Source organism: Carassius auratus, chromosome 27 (assembly GCF_003368295.1).
Source record: "Carassius auratus strain Wakin chromosome 27, ASM336829v1, whole genome shotgun sequence".
In the NCBI taxonomy this organism is placed as follows: Eukaryota; Metazoa; Chordata; class Actinopteri; order Cypriniformes; family Cyprinidae; genus Carassius; species Carassius auratus.
In genome coordinates this window covers 10,079,751-10,098,911 of record NC_039269.1, presented here as the reverse complement: position 1 = coordinate 10,098,911, position 19,161 = coordinate 10,079,751, and the positions used below count along the sequence as shown (strand labels likewise).

The 19,161-nt window shown below is 34.5% G+C and overlaps 2 protein-coding genes across 5 annotated transcripts in view; one reads left to right on the top strand and one right to left on the bottom strand.

The window, feature by feature from the left end:
• Positions 1-1,064, top strand: part of pappa2 (pappalysin 2) — a 56,117-nt gene extending 55,053 nt beyond the window's left edge. For both annotated transcript variants that reach the window (XM_026205813.1, XM_026205812.1), the window contains exon 23: positions 316-1,064. In XM_026205813.1, the coding sequence (XP_026061598.1) occupies positions 316-423 (108 nt within the window). In that variant the 3' untranslated portion in view covers positions 424-1,064. The remainder of the gene's footprint in view (positions 1-315) is intronic.
• A 729-nt stretch (positions 1,065-1,793) lies between these two features.
• The window catches only part of astn1 (astrotactin 1), a 259,446-nt gene continuing 242,078 nt past the window's right edge, over positions 1,794-19,161 (bottom strand). For all 3 annotated transcript variants that reach the window (XM_026205809.1, XM_026205810.1, XM_026205811.1), the window contains 4 exons: positions 15,308-15,440; positions 10,118-10,218; positions 9,838-10,021; positions 1,794-2,608 (listed from right to left, as the gene is read on the bottom strand). In XM_026205809.1, coding sequence (XP_026061594.1) covers positions 2,371-2,608; positions 9,838-10,021; positions 10,118-10,218; positions 15,308-15,440 — 656 coding nt within the window. In that variant the 3' untranslated portion in view covers positions 1,794-2,370. The remainder of the gene's footprint in view (positions 2,609-9,837; positions 10,022-10,117; positions 10,219-15,307; positions 15,441-19,161) is intronic.

Below are 19,161 nucleotides of genomic sequence, written 5' to 3'. Positions count from 1 at the left end.
AAAAAACCCAATCCTTATGACTTTCCAGTTAGGAAAACAAACACCCAAACAGGCCGTTCTTCACGTTTCCACATATTTCATCATTATAGGCGAGTAATTTGGTCAACAGTTGATATCGATCATACATCTGGAAAAGGGCAATACTCATTGTTCTGATCTACTGCGATGTCTTAAAGTATTTTGAGCCGAATTATCCAAACCACACTTTGATCTTCCGTTCAAAGAGTGCGTGTGGCTCCCACATACCGTATCAGATGTTTGTGGCCCAATGTTTTTTGGACGTTGTTTGTAAAAGCGTGTCCGGTTGATTGACAGGTCATTCAGTTCGGGGTGGACTGTGATCACGATGAGTGCACTTGCCGTGACCCCGAAGCCGAGGAGAACAAGGGCACAGCCAAGCGAAAGGAGCCAGGAGCGCTGTGAATGATAGCGAGGCGGAGAGCGCGCAGACAGCTCTCAGATTGGCTTGAAAAGAAAATGTCAAACAATAACCTGAATGTTTCTCACTCCACATGAGAGCGAGGCTGATCAAAGGCAGTAATTCAAACCATAGAAACGCATAAAAACAATCCTCTTCAACACTAATCTATGAAATAATACCTAATATATTTTCAAGATCTCTAACATAGATGTAGATGTAGATATGACCCATATTTTAGCCCACAAGCATTTACGTACACCATCACACATACACACACACGCACGCACGCACACACACACACACACATACACACACACGTTTCAAGTGTAGCTGATTTTTATGAATATTTTATACAAATAGCTCTTGCTTGTTGTGAGCCACATTCTCAATATTATTCTACATTAATACAGGTATATAAACAAGTACTTATCTCAAACTGTCAGTTCAAGATTTCAAGATTTTTTCCCCCTCTCCTTATCCTTATTTTATACCCTCTACTTGTACATGGAAGACCTGTGAAATGCATGTGTGCTTTGAGAAAGAGATCATTTATAGCAATTGTAATGGAAATATATGATACTATTTTTGTATGCTCTTCTGTCTGTTAAAGTGTAGGTTCACTGTCATATCAATAAAGTATAAATACACACAAGTTTGGTTGGTTTAAAAGAGTTGATGTCTATTATTGTGCTAAGTATAATATTTTTTTTTAAATATCTATGTCAAGATCTAAGATATCTTATATATATATATATATATATATATATATATATATATATATATATATATATATATATATATATATATATATATATATATATACACACACACACACATCAAATGGTGAAAGATGCAGAGCGAAATTACAATATGGGATCCCATGAATAAAGCAAATATTGTTAAATTATTGCAAATGTTTAAAAAAAAACATAGCTGAAGAAATAGAATCATATTATAAAGAGAAAAAAAGAAATAAATTATTACATATCCATGTTTAGGATCTTATTTTGAGTGATTTCTGCCAATGTTTCTGAATGTTTCATTTTTATTTATTTTTGTATTTTTATTTTTTGCAACCTCAAAATTCTCAATCAAAATGTCTAAATCTTGTTGATTTATGCTTGCCAATCATTTAGTCTGTTAAGGTCCTGCCACTTTTTCAATCAACTTTACAATCTGCATTCAATCAATCAACAACTGAAACAGGTTCTCGTCTTTTTTTTCACTCACTAAATTGCCTCACTTAGATATATATGTCATGATACATTAAGTAAAGATCTGTTATCGTACTCCTGTTTCATTGCAACTTTAAAAACTGCATCCCTCATTACTTTTGTTCAAATTTCAGTTGCACAATTAAATGATTCAGTTGCACAATTAATAATAATTTTATTTGGAATAGCAAATAAAACATAAACAAGACATGTTATTGTACACAACTTTTAAATGGTTATTTCATAATACTGCTTATACTTTATAAAACTCCTGTACAGTTCTCTCATACTGTAACTTATTTTGAATACTACATTCAACACATTAGTAATGTGTTTAATAGTTAATTAACATTTACATTTGCTATAGCTCTTTCCATATCTATATGCACTACAAAGACAAACAGGATACAAGAGATACGGTTTTAGTTCTTGTGAAAAAGTCCTACCTATACAAGCTGGTGTATGCACTATATGACAAAATACACCACTAGGTCTAAATGACACTTTAATGAAGCTTTCCTTTGACTGTACACTGTACATTTTTCCCCATGTGCAAGCCCAGAGACACACCAATTTAATGCTTCTTGAAAAATCAGGATGGGCTGCTAATGTTCTAACCAAATATTTTCCTCTTCATCATTAAATGACCAATTAATGTTAAAACTGATGGAGCAGATTGAGAAGCCCTTAAGGGGAGGCTGTATTGAGACTGCTCCTCTTGTTGTCCAAGTCGGTTTAAAGTTCCTTGGGTTCTCCATAATCGTTGTACATAACGGAGAGCATCTGATCTTCACAGGCCTTACGTAAGTCTTGGCCGAGATTCACCCAGCTGAGCCCGAATGCTTTGGTATCTGTATAACGACAAGACAGATACTTGAGGGATGCTCTGCGCAAGCCAATTTTTGGTTCCTGGAGGAGACCCCGGCACCAACCGCTGAGTTCTTCCAGCTGAGACAGGATCAATCCTGCTTTCCTGCAGTAGCAGACACAAAGGTGATACTTGGTTAATAATGTGTGTAAATGTTGATATATTACAGATTGTCTGGGTTAAATGCATATGTAATGCATTTCAAGCAACTATGTACAATTATTTTGAAAGAAAGAAAGAAAGAAAGAAAGAAAGAAAGAAAGAAAGAAAGAAAGAAAGAAAGAAAAATCAACATGGATGTAATACATTGTTGAAAAGACTAAAAACTTTAAGAATGTTGTAAAGTACAGAAGAATAGAATAGTTGTCAAAACACACAAAGTACCTTACAACAACAACAACTACTACCTTTATTTATAAAGCACATTTAACACAATAAAAATTGATCCAAAGTGCTGTACATAGTGCATAGCAGGACTACACTATGAAGAACAACAATTACAAATTTCCAAAATCTAAAGAATAAAAATGTGTTTTCAGAGTAGATTTAAAAATGTCCAATGAAGGAGCAGACCTCACATGAAAAGGAAAAGCATTCCAAAGCTTGGGCCCAGCCACAGAAAAGGCCCGATCACCCTTTAATTTGTAACGGCTTCGTGACACATTTAAAAGCAAGTGATTTGAAAATCTAAGTGACCTAGCAGGACAGTATGGCACAATAAGATCACAAATATACCTTGGTTTACAGCCAGACAATGCCTTGTAAACAAACATAAGGATCTTAAAATCAACTCTAAACTTAATGGGAAGCCAGTGAAGGGATGCCAAAACAGGAGAAATATGATCCCTCTTTTTAGACCCAGTCAAAAGTCTTGCAGCAGCATTTTGAACAATTTGCAATCGAGATGAAGTGAAGATTGCGGAAGACCACAATAAAGAGAGTTGCAATAGTCTAATTGTGATGTTACAAAAGCATGAATTGCAACTTCTAGGTCTTTGCTTGAAAGAATATTCTTCAACTTTGCAATAGATCTTAAATGGAAAAAGCTTCCTCTAATAACCACACTAATCTGTTTATCAAAGAGTAGTGAAGAGTCAAAGATTACTCCAAGGTTTTTGATTTGTTTGCATACATTCGTTGAGAGAGGACCTAACTGTGCTTTCAGAGCAGGAGAGGAATCTGCCGGACAACCGAGAATTAAAACCTCTGTTTTATCCTCATTTAACTGCAAAAACTTATTTCGTCATCCACCTCTTGATATCATCTACACATTCCAATAACAGATCAAATGAAGCATTGGTGTCAAGCCTTACTGGAAGGTAAAGCTGAGAATCATCTGCATAACAGAGATATGAAATGTTGTACTTCTGAAAAATGAGGGCCAAGGGCAGTATATAAGGGAAAACAATAAAGGTCCCAAAATAGATCCCTGGGGCACACCAAACAAAACAGGCGCAGATGACGAGGAACAATTTCCTAAATTTACCGAAAAAGTCCTCTTTTCTAGGTAGGAAGCAAACCACTTTAGTACAGTGCCCTTGACACCAACCATATATTCTAGTCATTCCAGAAAAATGTTGTGGTCAGTGGTATCAAACGCAGCGCGTAGGTCTAACAAAACCAGCACAACACAAGAGCCTGAATCTACAGAAAGCAAGATATCATTTGTAACCCTCAACAGAGCTGACTCAGTGCTATGTAATGATCTAAAGCCAGATTGGAACATGTCCAACATGTTAAAAGAATTCAAATAATATTGGAGCTGTGAAAAAACTACTTTCTCTAAAAGCTTAGAGATGAAATGCAGTTTAGAGATCGGTCGATAGTTACTGCACATTTCTGGATCAAGTTGAGGTTTTTTCAACATAGGTTGTACAATTGCATGCTTAAAACTAGCTGAAAAAAAAAAAACTAGCTTAAAAAGTAGAGCTGGGATAATATCTACCTTAGAACCAGAACACTTCATAGTGGAGATTATATCAGCTAGTTGAATTGGACAGATGGGTTTAAAGTTAGACAGACAACTCATAGGACAAGGCAATTGCACCTTATATTCATCAAATAAAAAAGAAAATAAAAATATTATTCAGCAAAAATGTAAACATTTATAATAAATATTTCTTGAGCATCACCAATATTAAAATGATTTAAGTGTTTCCAATATAGGAAATAGAAAATAGTTATAAACTATATATATTTTTTTTTCAATAAAATTGTTATATTATTATTATTATTATTACATTATATTATTATTATTAGTAGTAGTAATATATATATATATATATATATATATATATATATATATATATATATATATATATATATATATATATACACAGTGCTGTCAAACAATTAATCGTGATTAATTGCATCCAAAATAAAAGTTTTTGCGGTAACACTTCACAATAATGGTCCATTAGTTAATGTTAGTTAATGTATTAACTAACATGATCAAACAATGAACAATACATTTGTTACAGTATTATTTCATCTTTGTTAATTTTTTTTATTAATGAAAGTTGTCATTGTAATGTTAACAAGCACAACTTTTGATTTTAAAAATACATTAGCAAATTTTAAAATTAACAAACTCTGATTACTTTAGAAGTATTACTCATGCTTAGTTCATGTTAACTAAAGTATATAACTAATGTTAACAGATGAACCTTATTTTAAAGTGTTACCATTATTGTTTACATTATATACCGTATGTTTGTGTGCTGTGTATATTTATTTTGTTTATATAAATGCACACACATACAGTATCTATTTTGAAAATATTTACATGCATTTGCATGCATATTTAAATTCATAGAATATGTATCATATATACAATTATATATATCTAATATATAAACAACATTTTTTGAAAATATTTACATGCATGTGTAATTATATATACATAATACATATACACAGTACACACACACAGATATTATGTAAAAAAATAAATATATTTTGGATGCGATTAATCTCAATGAATCTTTTGACAGCAATATGACATAATATATATATATATATATATATATATATATATATATATATATATATATATATATATATATATATATATATATATATATATATATATATATTATATTTAATTTTGTTTTATTTCTGTACTATCAAATTAATTTATTCAACAAGATACAGCTTTTATCTTGTTGTGTAAGTGATTCAAGCAGGGTCGTCCTTAGTCGGGTGCAACTGGTGCAGGTCACACCGGGCCCTGCGGTAAACAGACTCAGGGGGACCTCCCCTTGGAACGCGATTGCGAATAAACAGAAGGGGGCCCCACTCCCTACCTCGCACTGGGCACTGCATCGGCTAAGGACGGCCCTGAATTCAAGTTAGTGTTTTCTGCTAACATCCATTGTGATACTCATTCTACATATATTGCTATTACGCAGTGCTCTTGACACTGGTTTGAAATTCTTCTTCCAATAGTTTAAACATTGAGCATTCCATTCCATTTATCCATTCTCAAAATGCCCACCTCACAAGCTGCTCTGGAGCATGAGACTGAAAGATTAATGGTAGACTCCAATATAACAAATATAAACGACAGGCGATGGCCATATTCAGTTAAAACGCAGGTCTTCTGTCTGCACCCCTTAAACGACGCTCTTCAAAATCTGGACCGAGGAGTTTGACCATAAATCAAGCCTGTGGTGTTTTTATATCAAACTCTAATGGCAAAGCCTTGAAAAAATAATTTTCCCGTCAAGAAGCTTCTGAGGTAACACAGGGCCGATTAAGTGAGCGGCAGCTAAGGTTAAATACCTGTGATTTCTATTAGCGACGGTGACTTGAGAGGGGCGTTTATATGAGTATGTGCGAATGCAATGAAGCGCCAATATCCTTTGCAAAAGACAAGTAGCTGAAATGCGATACCAAGAGTACGGAAAGAGCGCCTCATTCCTTAGTCATAGCTTCACTTCAAACCCCTGCCAAACCAGAAGCTCGACACTCTACCACATAAATACCAAAACCCAAATCTGTGTGGACCAACCAGGCTTTGGGGGCAGCTAAGTGCATTTTTAAGTGTGTTTACGATTAAAATGTGGCTTAAACCGATTCAACTGAACACACATTGTCTTGTTTGATTGCATTTGCAGTTTATTCAGGTTTCAGGCGACAAAGTATAAATTCATTATTTACTTTGGCCTCCAATTAATTCACAAGGTATATTAATGGAATTTTAATGATGTCAGAAATCACTCGCATATTAAATGAAAAATATTCCCATCTGCTGTATAATTCTTTTGAGTGTATTTATGTTTTTAATATCTTGCCACATTTCAGTGGTAGTAGGAATTTGGATGTTTATTTGCTTAAAACAAAACCCTGTGGTTTGTTATCCTTTAATTTTTCAAGAAAGTCCGTTTTGGTCTCCAAATAGCAACGGTTGTCACCATAAATCCCAGCATGTATGGAAGTGGAAAATGGCCTCTTATTTCCAAGGTACGTTTTCAACCTCTTGGGCTCTGCCAGTGCCTCTCTCTCACTTTCGTGCTCCGAAATCTCTTGCACTAGTCTGAGAGGAAACAATCAGCTACATTCCACCGACATCCAGAGTAGCACACCTACCCGCTTCCATAACATCCATTTGGAACGGCCTTATGACTCAACGCGGTTCCCTATAGTAACTGTACAGCATTAATGTCCAACGAAAACAGCGAAAGAACTATAAAATGAACTCATCGAATTCCACCAATTAAAGCGTGAGTCAGTCCAACAATTAGGCCCACCAATTAAGAATGAGTCAGAAGAAATTCTGCCTTGATATCTCGAAAAGAAAGAAAACACAGGGAATGGTCTTTTTTTAAATATCTATTTTGTTCCAAGTCTGAACTGGTTTATATGCTGAGGGGGGCCAGTTTAATTACAATTATCTTGTATTATGACTAGTTCGTGGAAATTGCATTTAAATGCTGCAGATGAGGAAACGCCAGTGAACTTTCGTATTAGACAGAAACAAATTCTCTTTGTTTATATTTCCATCCTATCCTATGCTGAAAAAATGCTGTATGGACGCAATGAGATTGCAAATGACGCATACGAGTTGTTTGGAAGACAGATGCTGGGGAGATAATGGCCCATCTCCCCAGACCTCCACTAGAACAGCTTATCTGAAGTCTAAAAACTTGCGCAATATTTCATGGAACTGGGTCGATCATAGGGGTATGATCACACGCACCCTTCATTGTGCAAATATCTGGATGAATTAATTATGAATGGATGTTGTTTTGGGGTTTATTTCAATGCATTTGTCATAGAAGACAGCTTTAGGGGGTACTAATTAACCTGTTATCATTTCAACTCAGTTCTCAATTCTCACTGATGGACAATGACAGTATTAATGACATCACTTGACTCAACATGGGATCAACAAACCTTTTACCCTTCTGCACTCATAAGGTCCTCCTTAAAGAAAGGTTAATAATAAATATTTCCTCTCTCCCGCTATTTATAAATCTATTTAAAATGCATTTAAAAAATAACTGAGATAAATAACTTAGTATGGAGAGATTTGACAGAATAATAAAAAATAATAATTGTAAAATTAATTTATTACATATCTTGCAAAAAAAAATAATTAATAAACAGATTAAATGCAAGCAAGCATACATAAATAAATAAATGTAAAGATAAAATACACATTAAAGTTAAAAATGAAGTGAAATGCATTCAAAAAAAGTAGAAGACAACATGAACATCAACATATAACGAAACTGAATATATCATGATATATTATAATAATAATAAAAAAATATATAAATAAGTGAAATGTATTTATGTAAAATGAAAAGTGACCTGAAATATGATATTATATACATATGCACTTCATTGCATACTTTTATTTATTAATTCTATTATTCTTTTATTGACTGAGAGATTAAAATATTTGCAATAGATGTTGCTTTAATAATAATAATTTCTTTAGGATATAAAGCTTAAATAATAAAGATACTTTTTACACACCTAATGGCACACTCTCACACTCTCACACACACACACACACACACACACACACATATATTATATATATATATATATATATATATATATATATATATATATATATATATATATATATATATATATATATATATATATATATATATATATATTATTATTTTTTTATTATTATTATTAGTATTATTATTTTTTATTTTTTTTGAGTGTAGCAGGTAACTAAAACATGCTAACAAGCCAAACCTTGAAAATATCTCTGAAAACATAGGCCTGAATCTGATTAAACTTGGTTTGAAAGCATCTACTGTTAAAGTCTTCACAGCAGTTCCCTCTCATCAGTCACACTGGGTGGGATAGCATTTGATTCAAGTGTGTTTTAATGCAGCAACTTAGGAGCAAGAAAGGAAAACCTTGCAACATGGAGACAATTAAATACAACCTTTCAATCTGAACCGAGGCCTCAGGTACGGTTGTCCAAATGGCCATAATTAAATTCACCTGCCTCTACTGTGCATCAGCGAGGAAGCGTTCAAGTTTTATATCCAACACATGGCTGTGTTTAGAAAGCGTTTCAGTGCAATTCGAAAATCCAGACCTTATTTGTATTTGGTTTGTTTTGGAGGGTGTATAAAGATTACCACCCTGTTTTGTGGTCAGCGTGATGCATTAGTGATCCCTTTAAACGTACTGTAATCAGTCTGATTGCGTTCAATTTAAACCTAATTAGCACAAATACCCTAATCACATGTCTGACGTTAAGATCCGTAATAGAATAATCTGTGTTTACTATGTAATTTAAGGAGCAATGAAACACATAAATAAGCACCGAAAAGTTGGTAAAACAAGATATCGGGTTTAACTGCAATCAATAAAAATTTACGTGTCCCACTAAGATTCCCACATGCATTCCAAGACAGCATCCCATAATGTATTCTGCCAAACTCAATGAGAAAATGTATCCAAGATTGCATCCAAAATGGGTCAATTGTTCATTATAAATATATTTAATTCTAAACTGTGTAGTTATATATATATATATATATATATATATATATATATATATATATATATATATATATATATATATATATATATATATATATATATATATAAACAGTTAATATAATTAATTAATAATAAAAACCTTTAACCATTCATGCAATTTAATAGAAAAATAAATAAATAATCTGCAAGTCAAGTCTGCTTGTGGAGTACAATATAAAAGTATTTGAGACTGTACAGAATTTTTGCGTGTACAGAACGTTCCAATTTGGTCACTAATGAAATTCCATTATAGTCTTTCAGAGCTGCTAGGTTTTATAAAAAAAGCTTCACCAGAGAATCATCTTACAAACCTGGGCCCCAGTTCATCTTCACAGCGCCAAGTAAACTCTCCAAAGCTCTCGTAGCGCTGGTTGTAGTGGTAAAGAACTCGGTGGAGGGTTGGTGAGCCGAGGTCCATGAGTGTGTTGTAGGCCGTCTGCTGCTCCTTCCCGCTGGTGTAGCCGTTGAACAGATTATAAATCTTGTCTGCTATTTCTGAGGGGACATTCAACCGAATCAGATGTTTTATAACCCTATGCATGCTTTCCAAACCCAAGAAGTTTATTGTAAAATATGCAAGCAATTCTCTACCTTGAGCCTTGACATCATCCACGGTTGGACAGGGAGTTTTGATCGTCACCGCACTCGGACTGGAACGCCGACCTGTGTTGTCCACCGCCCACAGCCGAAACCTGCCGTTGCACATTTAGAAATTTGTCACTTACTCGATTCTCAAGTCCAAAAATACAGTAATTTTTACAGTAATATGATTTGGGTATGTTGCAAGTCAAATTGGAACCACATCTCCAACATATGCACCACAGCTCAACATCTTTATTAGAGGCTAATTCTTTTTTTTTTTCACCAATAATAATAATAATAATTTCTCATAATTTAAGATGCATGTCTCAAACAATAACATTTATCAAAACAAATAAGGTCAGGGTTAATGTTAAATGAATGAAGAATTGTATTTGGATTTATTCCTAGATTCAGTTGGAAGTAACACTTTCAAATAGCTCTCGGAAATTATGAACCATTACCTTTTTAGGAGTCCTTTGAAGTTCAGAGGGAACAAATTGTTTCCGTGTGCGAATTATGTAATCATATAACAGCATATACCTCCATTAAAATCAAAATGCATGACTGCACCACTCCCATTACATAAGCATGAGGTTACCTTCGGCTCATGGCTTTGATTTGAGGATCCCTTAAGTGCAGACAACTGAACTGAACAATAGCAAGCAGCTGTGGCGGTGTACCCACTCACTCCCAAAACATTGCTGCAATTATTCTATCACTGATGATATATGCTGCGGGCTATGAGGCACAGGTTTTAAAGATTAAGTTGAGCGATATCCCCATCTAGTGGGAGATATTATAAACAGCTACCATCTGCAGTATGATAGCATCGAGATCCTTCAAAGTGAGATTGCATGCGAGGTGGGTAAAAGTGAGCCGCTCTTATATGTGTGATTTAGTCATGCAGTCTAAACTGCTCTTTAAGGGTTGTTCATAGTCTTTTATTTTATATATATATATATATATATATATATATATATATATATATATATATATATATATATATATATATATATATATATATATATATATATATATATATGTGTATATGTGTATATATGATATCACAATATCATTCATAAATAAATAGATAAATAGTAAATGCAACTTATTTTTTTGTTGATGTCATTTTACTTTTTTTTATATAAATATTAAAATACAAAAACAGAAATGGTGCTAAACAGAAGGATTTTCACTAGCCGTCTCAGACTTTTTCTTGAGACCTAAAACTCTGAAATGAAACTGACAATTACACTGAACAGGTCCATAAATAATAAGACAATCTGTGCTTCTTTGAACAACGGTCAAATATCAAAAACATTTGGAAAGAGGTATAGTAAGGAAGACCCAATCCTCCCTGTGGGCTGGTGTAATGTCTTCAGCGTGCCATGCATGTTCACAATGCATGTGTGTGCTAACTGCCTGCATATGTGCAGGACATATAGCACAGGAAACGAGGAGGAAAGGTAGTAGGATGTTTAAATTCAAGCACCTACATGATCGAATACCCACTTGAAAGCTGCACGAAGACAGACCAATGCAAAAAATGCTGCAATGCATTTAACAGAGACAACAGAGCCAGATGTTTGCAGACATCAGGTATTAGAGTAAGAATACACACCAATATTAAAATGTAAACCGTTTTATATATGCAATAACAAATGGTTTTACGATGTGTTTAATTCCACGTGAAATTATAAGGTTCTATCTGACATTTTTGTCAAAATGGAGTTATTCACATATTCTTATTCTGTGTCAACGTAGTTACATTTTATGATTGATTTTTTTATGTTGTTTTTTAATTAAGTGACTTATAATTAAAAAAAAAAACAATAAGGTTCTATCTGCACAGTCGAATTGAACACAAAAACTTTGAAGCTCAATATCTCAAAACTACTCGGAATGCAGATAGTACCTTATAATTCCAAGGGGACGATATGTATTTATAATGGTGATTATTATTATTAGTAGTAGTAGTAGTAGTAGTAGTAGTAAATTATTTCCCTTTTTAAAATAATATAATATAATATAATATAATATAATATAATATAATATAATATAATATAATATGTTTACAATATAATATAATTAATTACTATAAATATTTGTATAATTTACTATATTATATTTCTTCTTATTAAACATATTACCCATTTTTGAGTCACAACTCTTGTGAAAACACTTATTATTATTATTATTATTATTATTATTATTATTAATAGTAGAAGTAGTAGCAGTAGCATTATTGGAAGTATTGGCCATTTTTGTATGTTTATAATATAATATAATATAATATAATATAATATAATATAATATAATATAATATAATATAATATAATAGTTTGCTATTATACTATTATTTTTATTACTATTAACCATATTGGACATGTACATTGAGAACCAAGAATTTATATCAGAATTTATATTTGTATAAAATTTCCTTTGCGCATCATCATCCGGGAACACATGAGACAACACATAGGTAAAAATTTATAGCCTGAATGCACTGTAAGTCGCTTTGGATAAAAGCGCATAAATGCATAAAATTAATTTAATTTAATCATTATTCAAAGTATATATTGTGGTTCCTATTTTTCATCTACTCTTACAATATTCCACTAATTTCAGTTGCTTACTTGAACCTGTTCTAGTTGTCTGCAGCTCCGTTTAACATCAATCTTTCTATTGCTGTTTCTGCTATTACCACAGAGTGCACCCTTTGACGCACTTTCAAACCATTCCATGATAAATGAAATATTTCCCCAGCTGCATCTCAAGCGTGTTAAACTAGCCCAATTTGAATCGATCTTGCTGGGCGAGCAGACCATGTTCTTCCCTGTGGCATAAAAATGAACGTTCCTGGGAAAAGGGTGTAGTACTTCACAAAACAACTATCCAAGAGAGTCAAAACCGACAGGGGCCCCCAACGCAATTACCAAATCCAATAGAAGACGTTGGGCTGATGTCACCGGCTTTTAAACAAAAGTGATCTTTGGACAAATTATACTTTCCAGGAAGATTCCTTACCTGCTACAGACACTGCCAAACCCTTTAGTGAAGCCCATTCTAAACCAACTACTGATATTGGAAAATTGACATAGGTAGGAAGTGCTCCAGACATATTTTACACGAATCGTTATCAGATTTTCACAGCCTTAGCTGGATGTAATTGCTTAGACTCACGCAGATATTAAAATCCCTCATCTGACTGAAGACATGCAACTCAACGTCAGTTCAAAGTCCAAGTGAATCATCCAGCCAAAAGTGGGGCCTTTATGTTTTGTTTCTTACTGAACTCCCAGTGAATGTTTCTGTGCCATGGTGAGGAAAAGGCAAAGGAAACAGGTGTTCCATGCTGAAACATAATATTTACAGTAAGACCTGCTGTGAAGATTAGGCCTTAGTGACTAACTATATTACAAAAATATATACTACTGCAAATATTGCTGTCAGTTAATCAGATCAGTGCTTCTGATCATGTCATCACGTGATCTCCTAAATCATCATGTGATTTCTTAAATCAAGACGGCTCCCAGTTCCAACATTGTTAGCTTGACATTATAAATGATCAACATGTGACCAAAACGTTTGCCTTGTTTTTAAATTAAAAGTAAATTGCTTAAACTGCAATCATCTCACTTGTGTGGGTTTTTTTAGTTATTTTTCTCTTTTGTGAAATAATCACATCCAAAATTAATGTTTGCATTTATATAATATATGTGTGTGTAGTGTGTGTGTGTGTGTGTGTGTGTGTGTGTGTGTGTGTGTGTGTGTATGTATATATATATATATATATATATATATATATATATATATATATATATATATATATATATATATATATATATATATATATACATACACACACACACACACACACACACACACACACACACATACATAGATTCAACAAGGCATAGATTCAACAAGGTGATGGAAAAGAGATTTTGGTTCATATTGACATGATAGCATCACGCAGTTGCTGCAGATTTGTTGCCTGCACATGCATGATACGAATCTCCCGTTCCACCACATCCCAAAGATGCTCTATTGGGTTGAGATCAGGTGACTGTGGAGGCAATTTGAGTAAAGTGAACTCATTGTTATTGTCAAGAAACCAGTCTGAGATGATTTGAGTTTTGTGACATGGTGCGTTATCTTGCTGGAAGTAGACATCAGAAAATGGGAACACTGTAGTTATAAAGGGATGGACATGGTCAGCAACAATACTCATGTTGGCTGTGCCGTTTAAATGATGCTCAATAGGTACTAAGGCGCACAAAGTGTGTCAAAAAATATCCTCAACACTATTACACCACGACCACCAGCCTGAACCATTGAGACAATTTCATGTTCTTTACACCAAATTCTAACCCTTTCCATCTGAATGTCACAGCAGAAAACGAGACTCATCAGACCAGGCAATGTTTTTCCAATCTTCTATTGTCCAATTTTGGTGAGCCTGTGCGAACTGTATCCTCTTTTTCCTGTTCTTAGCTGACAGGAGCAGCACCCGATGTGGTCTTCTGCTGCTGTAGCCCATCTGCTTCAGGGTTTGACATGTCGTGCATTCAGAGATGGTATTCTGCAGTGGTTATTTGAGTTACTGTTGCCTTTCTATCATCTCAAACCAGCCCATTCTCCTCTGACCTCTGACATCAACAAGGCATTTTCGTCCACATGAATTGATGCTCCCTGGATATTTTCTCTTTGTTGGACCATTCTCTGTAAACCCTAGAGATATTTGTGTGTGAAATCCCAGTTAATAATCAGCAGACCAGCACGTCTGGATCCAAGAAACATTCCACGTTCAAAGTCACTTAAATTCCCTTTCTTCCCCATTCTGATGCTCGGTTTTTACTTCATCAATTTGTCTTCACCACATCTAGACGACTAAATGCATTGAGTTGCTGCCATGTGATTGGCTGATTAGCAATTTGCATTACCAAGCAATTGTACCTAATAAAGTGGCTGGAGAGTGTATATACAGTATAGTCAAATAATATTCTGACATGCATGTTGGAAAGATAACATTTTTATAAAACCAAAAGAAAATCAAATGAAATGACACTTTTATGTTAAAACATTCTCATGAGTAATTCTCTGATTAATTTCTAAGTGCAACTGCTGCTATAAAAAAAAAAAATACAATAAATGATTTAGTCTTTTAAGTCCCATAATATGGCAGCAGGAACTCACATATATGTAGTGTCTGGCTCCAGACAGCGTATGATCAAAGAAATAGAGGAGAGGGGATCCGGGATGTCCCCGAGCATCACACATGGAGATTTGGCCCCTGACATGATGTCATCCACGAAACTCAACATGGTCTCTGTGAAAAGGAGAAGACTTTGTTTAGCACACACACACACACATGCATATAAACACAAGTTTACAGGACCTAATAACCTGTTTTGATCTCCTATGTTTTTAGGCCACCAAACCATTTAAACCAAACAGTTTGTTAGTTTATTTTTAAGTGTCTCTAATCAAATATGATTAATGATATGTCATTTGGAGACAACCATGCATGCGCAGGGAAAACAAACATGAGCAAAACAGCCCCATCTTCTCAGGAAAGCCTCCGCAATGGAAACACAGGACGTTGTTTTGCATGAGGATTTCCCACACCCTGAAAACCCCTGCCTGATTCTGGTCCAATGCTATGCAAACAAGTGTTTCCCTACTTCCCCTGGTCAGCGGAACACGCTAGAAACTTCCAGAGATGGAGACCCTGTGGTTTGGACATTTCGACCGCAGAAGATGTCAGTGGTTTGATTTCACACGAGACGCGTGACCCAGATTTAGCTATGACTGTCCACCATCGGAAACCAAATAAAGAGCCCATACAGAAGTAACCTGTGGAGCTGATGTGCTTTGCCTTTCTTATTAAGAAGTTGACGGGAAGACTGTTTGCCCAGGTGGCCTGCATGCGTCACAGGACATGAGCACGGGGGCCTCATCTGCCTTTCATAGCAAAGAGAAACCTTCCGTCTGTGGATGGAGAACCTTTTAAAAGTGGTGTTCACCCTGCTTGTCATCTTGGAGGCTTCCTCTTTAAAAATACCAGGCTTCTGAGAAAACGATGCCAGGATAAATGCGGAGGGGATTAGAGTGTGTGTGATTATGTGCTTGCTGTCACCAGTAAGTATTTACAGTGCTTATGAGGTAGAGAGTCAAGGAATACGTGCGCTGATGTTAATGAAAAGTGACATTGTGAGGGACTGCAGCAGTTCAGGTCATATTTATCCAGTCAAACACAGTTCCACCGACAACAAACTCTAACATCTCTGTTTTTTGTTGAAAAAAAAAAGGTGAAATGTTGAGAAAAGGCAATAAAACTTTGATGTGTGTGGAACATTTTTCAAGTGTGTTTTTATGAGATATAAACTGTGTACCATTTTTGAACTGAAGAGCACATAATGTTTGAAGATTATTTATGGGAGAGTTTTTACTGAATGGGAAGAGCGGAGTAGGAAGTGCCTTTTTTACCATATTAAAATAATTACATTTATATGGAAGACCATTTCCACCACAGGATAAATAATTAAAAAGGTAATTGTGACTTTTTATCTCATAATTTGGATTTACATATCAAAAGATTCTGCTTTGCCATTTTGCTGTTTTTAGTTTACGACATCAAAAAAATAATAAAAAAATATAATTGTGATTTCTCAGAATTGTGAGCGCGATTCTGACTTTGTATCTAAAAAATCTGACTTGATTTCTCACCCGTCTGAGAACATTTCCCACAATTTTTTTTTTTTCTTAGAGATGTGAGAAAAAAGTATGACCTATGAGATAAAAAGTCACAAATAATAATTGGCCTCCAATAGAAACTTTGAAGCTGCACAAATCCACGTTCATTTTCAGCGTTTATTTGTGCATCTTCTCAGTTACCAACGGCTCTGTGTAGTAACAGCTGCTCTATGTGAAATCACACACCTGAGGGAATTTACCGCTGATAAGAGAACTGGCTTTACTGACGAGATGCGCATTAACAATCGACCGATCGTGATCAGAGCACCCCTAGTTGCAATTAAACAACTTGAAAGATCAAAGACAATTTTTTTTATAACTCCAACTGGATTTGTCTGAAAGAAGAAAGTCATATACACCTAGGATGACCTGAGGGTGAGTAATTTATGGCTTAATTTAATTTTTGGGGGTGAATTAACCATTTTATACTTTTTACTTATTTATTTTTTGGCTCATGCTCATTCTCTCCATTTTAAGCGTTGTTATGCACTGGCATAGAGACTTCCAGTCCACTTCCATACAGCAAGAGGTCTGCAGGAAAACGGTTTCCAATAAAACGTCCACATAACTAAAGCTATCAGCAGTGTTTCCATTAGACACTGAAAAAAAAGGTGCTCCTTTACACTCTTACTCTCTTTGACAAATAGTGATATGAAAATAATAATAATCTTAAAAAAAAAAAAAAAAAAATCAAGATATCCCCACCTCTTTATCAATCTAAAGCTTTCTGAAAATCGTTACTGGTGTCTCATACAGGTGTCTGGCAAATAAGGCTGAATTTATACTCTTTTATCATGTTCCATTCTCATGCCTCAGTCCCATTTTTTATCGGGAAAGACCTGGGTTGACATGACTACACTATGATGCCTGGCTGCCCTCTGTTAAACTTTCATGGGCTTTGACCAAAAACCATCTCTGATTCTCATTACCTTGTTAAAACAAAGGCCCAGCCAGGTAAAGGATCCCAACCTACCCAAGAGATTTTGCGAGACATTTTGGAGGAGAATCAGCCACAATGTTGAAGAAATGATACATGTAAGTCCAAAGCAAATCAAAAACTTCTATGTACAATATTTCATAGAAGAAAAAAAAAAAAAAAAACACACAAACAAAAACATCTATTTTCTGAAGGGAACAGGTCTACCAAGTGAATCGAAACATGAAAATGTCAAAACATGACTTTACACTGTACACTGGAAAGCATCATTTTGGCAGAAAGAAACTTTTCACATTTATAAACAGTTATAGACATGTGAAAGCACTTTGACGTGGTCTTGCCTACTTCGCTGTATACAGAGAATAATACATGTGGTAGGTGAACATTTATTTGGGAATACCCTGTCCTAGTATGACCTCATTCAGGGACTGGACAACATGTAATGCCAATTAATGTGCTCTGATTTATCCAAATCTAAAGAAAAATGAATGGCATGGTTAAATTTACGTAAAAACTACCAACTAAAGCATTTATTTCAGATGTTGGTAATGAAAGAAAAAATGCATATAATGCATTTTAATAAAAGATCTGGCATCATATATATAAAAGTAGTCTTCGAGTGTATAATAATTTCAGCAGTTCAAAGCAAGACCCTTCTCTAAACATCTGAGCCAAAGACAACATTCTGCAAAAGACTCCTATATTCAGCCCCAGAAACATCAATACCTTGATGTAAGTATCAGATTTGTGCATTACTGAAACAAGATAAACCAACTGCGGATAAAAAGAGAACATAAACCTTGACTGAAATACACATGTGTAACATAAACACTGAGCCATGGTGTACAAAAATATTTATTTTGCCTATGAAATTGAGGATTCCATTAAAAACATACAGAGGCAACAGCTGTGAATTGGATTCATGTGAGCTGCTAGTGTTTTGAGCCTAAAGCTTTTCCATAATGTTTGCCATATGTCTCCTCTAAACTGATTTGTTGCAACTTAGACACATAGACATTACTGTTTCTCCCCTGCGGTGAACCAGGAAGCTGAGTGTATATAACTTAAACCAGAGGAAAGAGAGCAAGCATAAAGAGAGATACAGAGACAGACAGGAGAAGAAATGAAGGAAGGAGGGGAGGACGGAAAGAAGGAAGGAAAAGGGAAAGCAGGTAATTTTATAAAACAGTTGCCCACACATATAGAATAAAAAAAAAAAATTGAAAGAAAGAAAAAATAAATAAATTGTCTTAGATAATTCTATTAGAGTAAAGGATAAAAGGAATGAAGGAAAGCAGAAAAAAGAGAAAAAAGGTTCATATTAGAGAAACTGGATGAGTCGAATGGAAGGAAGGAA